The sequence below is a fragment of the Coregonus clupeaformis genome, chromosome 24 (genome assembly GCF_020615455.1).
Source record: "Coregonus clupeaformis isolate EN_2021a chromosome 24, ASM2061545v1, whole genome shotgun sequence".
Classification (NCBI taxonomy): Eukaryota; Metazoa; Chordata; class Actinopteri; order Salmoniformes; family Salmonidae; genus Coregonus; species Coregonus clupeaformis.
Genome location: NC_059215.1, coordinates 48705489 through 48717255, shown reverse-complemented (window position 1 = coordinate 48717255; position 11767 = coordinate 48705489). Strand labels below are relative to the sequence as shown.

General features: G+C 44.4%; 1 protein-coding gene across 3 annotated transcripts in view; it reads right to left on the bottom strand.

Annotated features, from left to right (window-relative positions):
* Window positions 1-512: 512 nt before the first annotated feature.
* LOC121537716 (S-adenosylhomocysteine hydrolase-like protein 1) overlaps window positions 513-11767 on the bottom strand; it is a 57775-nt gene continuing 46520 nt past the window's right edge. For 2 of the 3 annotated variants that reach the window (XM_045207296.1, XM_045207298.1), the window contains exons 5-17: window positions 7989-8091; window positions 7052-7146; window positions 6557-6663; window positions 6313-6429; window positions 6110-6173; window positions 5892-5980; window positions 5709-5779; window positions 4841-4935; window positions 4584-4682; window positions 3394-3462; window positions 2582-2660; window positions 1978-2098; window positions 513-1170 (exon numbers count right to left, since the gene is read on the bottom strand). In XM_045207296.1, the coding sequence (XP_045063231.1) occupies window positions 1164-1170; window positions 1978-2098; window positions 2582-2660; window positions 3394-3462; window positions 4584-4682; window positions 4841-4935; window positions 5709-5779; window positions 5892-5980; window positions 6110-6173; window positions 6313-6429; window positions 6557-6663; window positions 7052-7146; window positions 7989-8091 (1116 nt within the window). In that variant the 3' untranslated portion in view covers window positions 513-1163. Of the gene's footprint in view, window positions 1171-1970; window positions 2099-2581; window positions 2661-3393; window positions 3463-4583; window positions 4683-4840; window positions 4936-5708; window positions 5780-5891; window positions 5981-6109; window positions 6174-6312; window positions 6430-6556; window positions 6664-7051; window positions 7147-7988; window positions 8092-11767 lie in introns of those variants that run through there. The other variant, XM_045207297.1, reaches the window with a different exon arrangement.

The window sequence follows — 11767 nt, the reverse complement described above, 5'->3', positions numbered from 1 at the left end:
GGTGTGTGTGTGTATGGTGTGGTGTGGTGTGGTGTGGTCTGTGTGTGGTGTGTGTATGGTGTGGTGTGGTGTGTGTGTGGTGTGTGTGTGTATGGTGTGGTGTGGTGTGGTGTGGTGTGGTGTGTGTGTGTGTATGGTGTGGTGTGTGTGTGGTGTGTGTGTGTATGGTGTGGTGTGGTGTGTGGTGTGTGTGTGTATGGTGTGGTGTGTGTGTGTATGGTGTGGTGTGGTGTGGTGTGGTGTGTGTGTGTATGGTGTGGTGTGGTGTGTGTGTGGTGTGGTGTGGTGTGGTGTGGTGTGGTGTGGTGTGGTGTGGTGTGGTGTGTGTGTGGTGTGGTGTGGTGTGGTGTGGTGTGTGGAAACATATCCCTGTCATTCTCCTCTCGAACAGTAACACCATCACATGACTTTCAGGAGCAAATAAGACTACAGCACACTGACAATTAACCATGAATAAACATCAGTGGCGGCTGGTGAGAGGAACTATAGGAGGATGGGCTTATTGTAATGACTGGAATGGAATTAATGGAACGGTGTCAAACGTGGTTTCCATATGATTGATGTGTTGATACCATACCATTTATTCTGTTCCAGCCATTACAATGAGCCCCTCCTCCTATAGCTCCTGCCACCAGCCGCCAGTGATAAACATTGTGATTTAGCAACAATTAGCATTAGCAACAAAATGAATAATCTTAAAGATAAAAGCAGACTATTTTAAAATATATGAATGACATTTTTTTTTAATGGTTACTTCTCTTGTGATGTGTCCCAAATGGCACCCTATTACCTATGTAGTGCACTACTTTTGACCATGGCCTATAGGGCTCTGGTCAAAAGTAGTGCACTACATAGGGAATAGGGTCCCATTTACATAGGGAGTGGGGTGCCATTTGGAATACACTTGGTCTTGTTTCATATGCTTGAAATGCATGAATTGATTCAGATACCTGACAGACAAGTTAGATATTATTTCAATGTTATGTTATTATGTTATTATAATTATAATTATTACTGACAGTGTTAATAATACAGTTTTATATTCAGCATAAAAGCAAAAATAATTCTTCTTTCTTCCCTTTTGTTACAATTTAGAAAATAAAAGAGAAATGATCTTGTTTTTTTCCCCCCGGATGTTGGTTGCAGGTCAGTGCATTGTCCTGTCAATACCTTGGAGCAATAGACAATAGATATGATTTCATTAAAAACAACCATGTAAAACTACAGTGGGATTTATAACTTCAAAAACAAAAAAAATCACCCACAAAAGGAAGCCAATATCTGTGCCATACAGAACCATAAATAAAATATGATTTGTGCTGTCCTACGACTACTACCTCTAAACTACTCAACCAACAAAAGAAACAAACAAACAAAAACCCAGATCACTCCTACTTGACTGCTTTCCCCAACAGCCAATCACCACACTAGAAAGGAAGGCGGGACTTCTACCCACACCCACTTAAATAGCCTCACCTGTCAGAGTAATTACAGGGGAAACCATTATCTGAAATGTTTGAGAGAATGTTTTTGTTTTGTTTTGAAAAGCTGACCTGGTTCTTTTTGCATGGCTTAACCGGCTGTGTATCACAGGGTTCTGTACGTCAGTGGTTCTTAACCGTTTGTATATCAAATTCCTTATTTCCCTGAACGTGTCAATGATTATGGGAGTTGTCCTTTCCTTTTCACCAAATACTTTACCCTTTATATTTGTTTATATTCTTTTGTTTGTAGCCATAGCCTAATGGTTTAGTTAGCCTCACTCCAACCCTATCCTAGAGCTGTAACATCAGCAGGTAGCCTAGTGGTTAAGAGCATTGGACCAGTAACTGAAAGCTCGCTGGTTCGAATCCCTGAGCTGACTAGGTGAAAAAGAGAAATGTAATAAGGTGTGTGTGTGTGTGTGTGTGTGTGTGTGTGTGTGTGTGTGTGTGTGTGTGTGTGTGTGTGTGTGTGTGTGTCAGAATCTCTCAGTACCTGTAGTAGTTGGGTTTGAAGGGGCCGTTCTTGTTCAGGCCCATGTACTTAGCCTGCTCATCAGACAGCTCTGTCAGGTGTGTGTCAAAGTTGGACAGATGCAAGCTGGCCACGTACTCATCTGAAATACATGGGTGGGCTTGTGAAGCGGTACACGGATCGCAACAACAGTACGGATGGCTCCCTACCTAGTTCACTACATCTGACCATGGCCCATATGGTAGTAGTGCCCTATATAAGGAACAGGGTGCCATTTGGGACAAAACAACACTTTGGAAAATGCAGTTTTATGGTAAACGCTTTAGGTTGTGACATTGAACCCACACACAACAAACTGAGCATTGAAAACTGTGTGGTTTCTATTCATCAAGATTTGATATCTACGGTATTTATTCAGATTTGACATCTACAGTGTTTATTACGATTTTATCAATAAGGCTCAGTCAGAGACGACTTGTATATGTGCAGCGCCAAGTGCGTTCCAAACGGCACCCTATTTCCTAAATAGTGCCCTACTTTTAATCAGAGCTCTATGGGCCCTGGTCTAAAGTAGTGCACTATATAGGGAATAGGGTGCCATTTGGGACTCAATCCATGTTCTTACCCATCTTCTTAGGCAGCAGATAGACGTCCTGTTTGTAGCGTCCCTCCGGAGCGTTGAACAGCTCAATCAGAGCCAGAGCCTACAGAGAGAGACACAGACCACCACAGAGTCTCCACGCTGCCAACATCCCGTTCTCACAAAGCTCAGGTAGCAGCGGAACAAGAGGACACAGAGTAACTCCAGTCTGTCTTCAGCAAACCGCCAAAAACTAGAAGTAGGACTAATACAACGTCTGTAATGAATGCAGCCCAGTATTTCAAAATAAACTAGTATGTGTACATCTGGGGACAAGCACTGAAAACTAGTGTTAGCTAAATTGTGATGGTACAATGCATCTAACTGTTGTATTTCCATGTGTCAATGTTCTGATTGGATCTGTCTCTATGTAAATAAACAATGTCAATATGTCTCACCGGAGTAGTGGCTGTGTTAAGACAGGACAATATGTCTCACCTGAGTAGTGGCTGTGATAGACAGGACAATATGTCTCACCTGAGTAGTGGCTGTGTTAAGACAGGACAATATGTCTCACCTGAGTAGTGGCTGTGTTAAGACAGGACAATATGTCTCACCTGAGTAGTGGCTGTGTTAAGACAGGACAATATGTCTCACCTGAGTAGTGGCTGTGTTAAGACAGGACAATATGTCTCACCTGAGTAGTGGCTGTGTTAAGACAGGACAATATGTCTCACCTGAGTAGTGGCTGTGTTAAGACAGGACAATATGTCTCACCTGAGTAGTGGCTGTGTTAAGACAGGACAATATGTCTCACCTGAGTAGTGGCTGTGTTAAGACAGGACAATATGTCTCACCTGAGTAGTGGCTGTGATAGACAGGACAAACGTAGGTACTGTAGAACAGCTCAGATTCAACAGACGACCCTATAGGAAACAACACACACACACACACACACACGAAGTAACTATATCAATACACTGGTCAGTTGTGTAGCCATTCTCAGGGAAACAACTTTGAAATCAATTACAGAGATTAGAAGAGATACGTTGTGATAATGAACTGTCATCAACTATCACCTCACAGTAGAGTACACACTATCACCTCACAGTAGAGTACACACTATCACCTCACAGTAGAGTACACACTATCACCTCACAGTAGAGTACACACTATCACCTCACAGTAGAGTACACACTATCACCTCACAGTAGACTACACACTATCACCTCACAGTAGAGTACACACTATCACCTCACAATAGACTACACACTATCACCTCACAGTAGAGTACACACTATCACCTCACAGTAGAGTACACACTATCACCTCACAGTAGAGTACACACTATCACCTCACAGTAGAGTACACACTATCACCTCACAGTAGAGTACACACTATCACCTCACAGTAGAGTACACACTATCACCTCACAGTAGACTACACACTATCACCTCACAGTAGAGTACACACTATCACCTCACAGTAGAGTACACACTATCCCCTCACAGTAGAGTACACACTATCACCTCACAGTAGAGTACACACTACACAACATGGATCAACGATGGGAAGACAAAGCCTTTAGTTACATGTTGGGAAACCTCTCAGGCCAAGTCACTATTTTGTTGTGTTTTCAATAACAGAGACAGGTTTGGAAGCAGACAAAGGTGACAGAAAGGTCACCAGGATACATATCATGGTGGGAAACTCTCCCTATTTTGTAACTCTAGAATGTTTTTGTAGCTCTCTGAATCACAGACAAAGGTTTGGGAGGGAATAAAGTATCCTGAGATCCAAGCTAAAGGTCATTCTGTCTCACTATTGCTTCACTCACTGCTCCATGTCACTAAAGCAGCGTTCCCCAAACTCGGTCCAAGCTTTGATTATTTGAATCAGCTGCGTAGCGCTAGGGCAAAAACCAAAATGTGCACCCCTTGGTGAGTTTGGGAAACGCTGCACTAGGGTGAAACAACAGCGAATGGGAGTGATGCTCAGTTTGGTTCCAGGCCAGGGACACAGGGGTCGTAGAGGACAGTAACCGTACCTCAGCCAGCAGGACGACCCTCTTGCCGTCAGGCCAGATCACATGGTCCACCTGAGAACGCACCCTCTCCCAGGTGAGCTCCGGGCTCCGCAGGCTGGCCTAGGGGCGAGAGAGACCAGGGCAGGATTAGTGACACAGCAGAAACACACAGCGCGCATGCACGCACGCACACGCACACGCACGCACACACACACACACACACACACACACACACACACACACACACACACACACACACACACGTAAAAGTAACTCGCCACATCAATCTCAGTATTGGAATGTCCCATGTTGCAGACTATACATCCGTTCTTCATCCGGTCCAGTTGCTCTCTGGTCACCACGTTCTTATTGCCTGAGTGACAACAACAACAATACAGTCAGCTAAGCTCAGATCTGATTAAAATGAATAATAATGAGAGGGAGAGAGAGAGAGAGAGAGAGAGAGAGAGAGAGAGAGAGAGAGAGAGAGAGAGAGAGAGAGAGAGAGAGAGAGAGAGAGAGAGAGAGAGAGAGAGAGAGAGAGAGAGAGAGAGAGAGAGAGAGAGAGAGAGGGAGGAGAGAGAGAGAGAGGGAGAGGGAGAGACAGAGTGAGAGGAGAGCGAGAGACAGAGGGAGAGAGAGAGAGAGAGAGAGAGACAGAGGAAGAGAGAGAGAGAGAGAGAGAGAGAGAGAGAGAGAGACAGAGGAAGAGAGAGAGAGAGAGAGAGAGAGAGAGAGAGAGAGAGAGAGAGAGAGAGAGAGAGAGAGAGAGAGAGAGAGAGAGAGAGAGAGAGAGAGAGAGAGAGAGAGAGAGAGAGAGAGAGAGAGAGAGAGAGAGAGGGACAGAGGAAGAGAGAGAGAGAGAGAGAGAGAGAGAGAGAGGGAAGGAGGGAGGGGGACAGAGAGAGAGAGAGAGTAGAAGGAGAGAGAGAGAGAGAGCGAGAGTAGAGGGAGAGAGTATAATTGATGTGTCTGTAAGTGAGTCACCGAGTTGTTTGATAAAGATACACGTTCAAACGGGTGACCTCTAACTTGACATCTGTTGGATAAACCTGAGTCATAAACAAGGACAGCGGCTGGGAGGTCTGCTTGTATAATTATCAGAGAGGAGTCTGGAGGAGCCGTGCTCGGACTGATCTAGTTTACCTGCGCAGGTTATCACCACGTCCATCTGACGAATGACTTCATTCAGCTTCACCACCCTGAACCCATCCATGCTGTATACACAGGAAGATTTGTAGGAAAAAGTAGCAGAAAATAACTAAAAAACACACGTCTTTTAAAAGATTTGGATACATTAGACGTAGGGCACAAGCTCCAGTCACTCACCAGCCCTGCAGGGCACAGATGGGGTCTATCTCTGTGATGCAGACGATGGCACCCAGGGCCTTCAGAGCAGAACAGCAACCCTTCCCCACCTACAGACAGAGGACAGTCCAGGACAGTACACTCAAATCTATGTTCAAAAGCCATACGTCAACTTTTTAAACTAAAGGTGTCAGCTAACAGTCATCAGAATAAAAGAATCCAGAATCTGAAGGACTCACCTCTCCATAACCGCACACCACCACCTGTTTCCCTCCAAACATCACATCAGTGGTCCTCTTCAAGCTGCAGCAAGCGGGGAAAGGTAACAATTACAAATCAGACATTATACATTTATAAATTACAAACAAAAAACGAACAAAACGATCACACACTTCTTGTGAGAAAAACATTTGATATGTAGTGTTTAAAAAAAGGTCCTCACCCGTCCAGGATGGACTCTCTGCAGCAGTAGAGGTTGTCAAACTTCTGCTTGGTAACAGAGTCGTTCACGTTCATGGCCGGGACACACAGCTTGCCTGCCTTGGACAGCTGGTACAACCTGAGGATAAAGGATGGAAAGAAATAAAGACAGTGCTTTAGGTGAGCCACAGACCAACGGACTGAGGATAAACTAGACCAATGCGTTGGATGTATGGGACCAATGTTTTGGGAAGGTTCTTTCTCACCTGTGGACCCCAGTGACACTCTCCTCCACGATGCCCTGAGCCTTCTTGAACACGCTGGGGTACTTCTTATAAACCCAGTGGGTCAGATCCCCTCCGTCATCGAGGATCTACAGTAACACAAACACAGGAAGAGCAATGGTAGCAGAGCAGATGGTGGACTCAAGAAATAGAGACATCTGCAGCATTAAGTCTGCCTACTAAATAGAGACATCTGCAGCATTAAGTCTGCATACTAAATAGAGAAATCTGCAGCATTAAGTCTGCCTACTAAATAGAGACATCTGCAGCATTAAGTCTGCCTACTAAATAGAGACATCTGCAGCATTAAGTCTGCATACTAAATAGAGACATCTGCAGCATTAAGTCTGCATACTAAATAGCTAATGTACGGAAGATAAGTGATGGATGGAAAAATAAGCCTCCACAATGTGTGAGCGTGTCACTACACAACAGATGTAAAGTACATTATTATGGGATGGTTTAGTCATTAGGTACCATGTTGGCCTGCCAGCCTTCCGTGTTGACACAGCGATCGATGCACCACCAGAAGTCATCCTCTGACTCGCCCTTCCACGCAAACACAGGCACACCTGTTGGGGAGAGAGAGAGAGAGAGAGAGAGAGACGCTGTATATATACATAATATGACATTTGAAATGTCTTTATTCTTTTGAAACTTCTGAGTGTAATGTTTACTGTTAATATTTATTTCACTTTTGTTTACTATCTACTTCACTTGCTTTGGCAATGTTAACACACGTTTCCCATGCCAATAGAGCCCTTAAATTGAATTGAAATTGAATTGAATTGAGAGAGAGAGAGCGAGAGAGAGAGAGAGAGAGAGAGAGAGAGAGAGAGAGAGAGAGAGTGCGAGAGCAAGAGAGGGTGAGAGACAGAGAGAGAGAGAGAGCGAGAGAGGGTGAGAGAGAGAGGGAGAGAGAGGGGAAGGGGAGAGAGAGAGAGAGAGAAGAGGGAGAGAGAGAGAGAGAGAGACAGAGAGAGGCAGGGGCAGAGAGAGAGAGAGAGAGAGAGGCAGAGGCAGAGAGAGAGAGATGGGGTGAGAGAGAGAGAGAGAGGGTGAGAGAGAGAGAGATAGAGAGCGAGAGATAGGGAGAGAGGGAGAGAGAGAGAGAGAGGCAGAGAGAGAGAGAGAGGGGGTGAGAGAGAGAGAGAGAGAGCGAGAGAGAGAGGAGCGGGAGGGTGAGAGAGAGAGAGAGAGAGAGAGAGGCAGAGAGAGAGAGAGGGGGTGAGAGAGAGAGAGCGAGAGAGAGAGGAGCGGGAGGGTGAGAGAGAGAGACAGAGAGAGAGGCAGAGAGAGAGAGAGGGGTGAGAGAGAGAGCGAGAGAGAGAGGAGCGGGAGGGTGAGAGAGAGAGAGAGAAGGGGAGAGACAGACAGAGAGAGAAAGACAGAGGACAGTATGATGTGTTCTCACCAGTCTCTGCCAGGGCAGCAGCCACCTCGTTCTGAGTAGAGTAGATGTTACAGGCTGTCCAACGACACTGAGCTCCAAGAGCTACCAGGGTTTCAATCAGAACCTGAGGGGGGAAAAATACACAAAACACACAACACACTACATTTTAGTATTCATTAGGATTCCCATTAGTCCCTGCCAAGGCAGCAGCTACTCTTCCTGGGGTCCAAAAAGGATTAAAACAATGACATCCCAACAAAACAACATAAATAAAATAATACAACACATTATTACAAAATAAGCACATACACTAACACACATATAAAATACAGTCGTGTAAATTAATCTAAACAAGACTCAACAATCATGCTGCTATTTCTGGAGTTTCTGAAATGTTTTGTTCATGAAAACTGGATGTCTGATCAAGTAGAGTGGACTGCCAGGAAAGCAAAAGACAGTATGAGCTAAGATGTTGTATGGTAGAGGGGTATTCTCTAAATCTAAGATGTTGTATGGTAGAGGGGTATTCTCTAAATCTAAGATGTTGTATGGTAGAGGGGTATTCTCTAAATCTAAGATGTTGTATGGTAGAGGGGTATTCTCTAAATCTAAGATGTTGTATGGTAGAGGGGTATTCTCTAAATCTAAGATGTTGTATGGTAGAGGGGTATTCTCTAAATCTAAGATGTTGTATGGTAGAGGGGTATTCTCTAAATCTAAGATGTTGTATGGTAGAGGGGTATTCTTTAACTCTAAGATGTTGTATGGTAGAGGGGTATTCTCTAAATCTAAGATGTTGTATGGTAGAGGGGTATTCTCTAAATCTAAGATGTTGTATGGTAGAGGGTATTCTCTAAATCTAAGATGTTGTATGGTAGAGGGGTATTCTCTAAATCTAAGATGTTGTATGGTAGAGGGGTATTCTCTAACTCTAAGGTGTTGTATGGTAGAGGGGTATTCTCTAAATCTAAGATGTTGTATGGTAGAGGGGTATTCTCTAAATCTAAGATGTTGTATGGTAGAGGGGTATTCTCTAAATCTAAGATGTTGTATGGTAGAGGGGTATTCTCTAAATCTAAGATGTTGTATGGTAGAGGGGTATTCTCTAAATCTAAGATGTTGTATGGTAGAGGGGTATTCTCTAAATCTAAGATGTTGTATGGTAGAGGGGTATTCTCTAAATCTAAGATGTTGTATGGTAGAGGGGTATTCTCTAAATCTAAGATGTTGTATGGTAGAGGGGTATTCTCTAAATCTAAGATGTTGTATGGTAGAGGGGTATTCTCTAAATCTAAGATGTTGTATGGTAGAGGGGTATTCTCTAAATCTAAGATGTTGTATGGTAGAGGGGTATTCTTTAACTCTAAGATGTTGTATGGTAGAGGGGTATTCTCTAAATCTAAGATGTTGTATGGTAGAGGGGTATTCTCTAAATCTAAGATGTTGTATGGTAGAGGGGTATTCTCTAAATCTAAGATGTTGTATGGTAGAGGGGTATTCTCTAAATCTAAGATGTTGTATGGTAGAGGGGTATTCTCTAAATCTAAGATGTTGTATGGTAGAGGGGTATTCTCTAAATCTAAGATGTTGTATGGTAGAGGGGTATTGTCTAAATCTAAGATGTTGTATGGTAGAGGGGTATTCTCTAAATCTAAGATGTTGTATGGTAGAGGGGTATTCTCTAAATCTAAGATGTTGTATGGTAGAGGGGTATTCTCTAAATCTAAGATGTTGTATGGTAGAGGGGTATTCTCTAAATCTAAGATGTTGTATGGTAGAGGGGTATTCTCTAAATCTAAGATGTTGTATGGTAGAGGGGTATTCTCTAAATCTAAGATGTATGGTAGAGGGGTATTCTCTAAATCTAAGATGTATGGTAGAGGGGTATTCTCTAAATCTAAGATGTTGTATGGTAGAGGGGTATTCTCTAAATCTAAGATGTTGTATGGTAGAGGGGTATTCTCTAACTCTAAGATGTTGTATGGTAGAGGGGTATTCTCTAAATCTAAGATGTTGTATGGTAGAGGGGTATTCTCTAAATCTAAGATGTTGTATGGTAGAGGGGTATTCTCTAAATCTAAGATGTTGTATGGTAGAGGGGTATTCTCTAAATCTAAGATGTTGTATGGTAGAGGGGTATTCTCTAAATCTAAGATGTTGTATGGTAGAGGGGTATTCTCTAAATCTAAGATGTTGTATGGTTGTATAGTATTTTCAGTGAGATCCGCTATTGGCTCCTTGATCCGCTATTGGCTCCTTGATCCGCTATTGGCTCCTTGATTTGTCGCTAAAAGTCGCTAGAAGTTTTGCCGTTGCCGTGACGATGTCACATCACCAATTTGCCTGCTGCGGCACAGTTGCAGTTCCCGACGTAGTGTTTTCACCCCCCCTCTCCCGCCGCACACCCCTCCCCTTGTGCTTCTCTGCCTGACTGTGCACCGTTCCTGTGACTTCTGTTGAACAGACAGCTTCTCCCACTCTCATTTGCGGCAGGATTGAGTGGCAAAAGTCGCAAAATGCTATCTAAACCATGGTGGCAAAACTCCCCAAAGGCAGCCTGAAAAGTAGCTGGATTTGTCGCAAGCCTCTTTTACCAATACAAGTTGCTGGAGGGGGTCTGAAAACTCGCTAAAGTCACTAAGTTGGCAACACTGGGTGGAGGAGAGAGCAAGATAACCTACTGCAGTCTGAGCTGTGATGTGGGTGCAGCCCACTATCTTCGCCCCAGCTAGAGGCTTCTCATATACTGTAGGTCTATGGATCTAAGATGGTGTATGGTGGAGGAGAGAGCAAGATAACCTACTGCAGTCTGAGCTGTGATGTGGGTGCAGCCCACTATCTTCGCCCCAGCTAGAGGCTTCTCATATACTGTAGGTCTATGGATCTAAGATGGTGTATGGTGGAGGAGAGAGCAAGATAACCTACTGCAGTCTGAGCTGTGATGTGGGTGCAGCCCACTATCTTCGCCCCCAGCTAGAGGCTTCTCATATACTGTAGGTCTATGGATCTAAGATGGTGTATGGTGGAGGAGAGAGCAAGACAACCTACTGCAGTCTGAGCTGTGATGTGGGTGCAGCCCACTATCTTCGCCCCAGCTAGAGGCTTCTCATATACTGTAGGTCTATGGATCTAAGATGGTGTATGGTGGAGGAGAGAGCAAGATAACCTACTGCAGTCTGAGCTGTGATGTGGGTGCAGCCCACTATCTTCGCCCCAGCTAGAGGCTTCTCATATACTGTAGGTCTATGGATCTAAGATGGTGTATGGTGGAGGAGAGAGCAAGATAACCTACTGCAGTCTGAGCTGTGATGTGGGTGCAGCCCACTATCTTCGCCCCAGCTAGAGGCTTCTCATATACTGTAGGTCTATGGATCTAAGATGGTGTATGGTGGAGGAGAGAGCAAGATAACCTACTGCAGTCTGAGCTGTGATGTGGGTGCAGCCCACTATCTTCGCCCCAGCTAGAGGCTTCTCATATACTGTAGGTCTATGGATCTAAGATGGTGTATGGTGGAGGAGAGAGCAAGATAACCTACTGCAGTCTGAGCTGTGATGTGGGTGCAGCCCACTATCTTCGCCCCAGCTAGAGGCTTCTCATATACTGTAGGTCTATGGATCTAAGATGGTGTATGGTGGAGGAGAGAGCAAGATAACCTACTGCAGTCTGAGCTGTGATGTGGGTGCAGCCCACTATCTTCGCCCCAGCTAGAGGCTTCTCATATACTGTAGGTCTATGGATCTAAGATGGTGTATGGTGGAGGAGAGAGCAAGATAACCTACTGCAGTCTGAGCTGTGATGT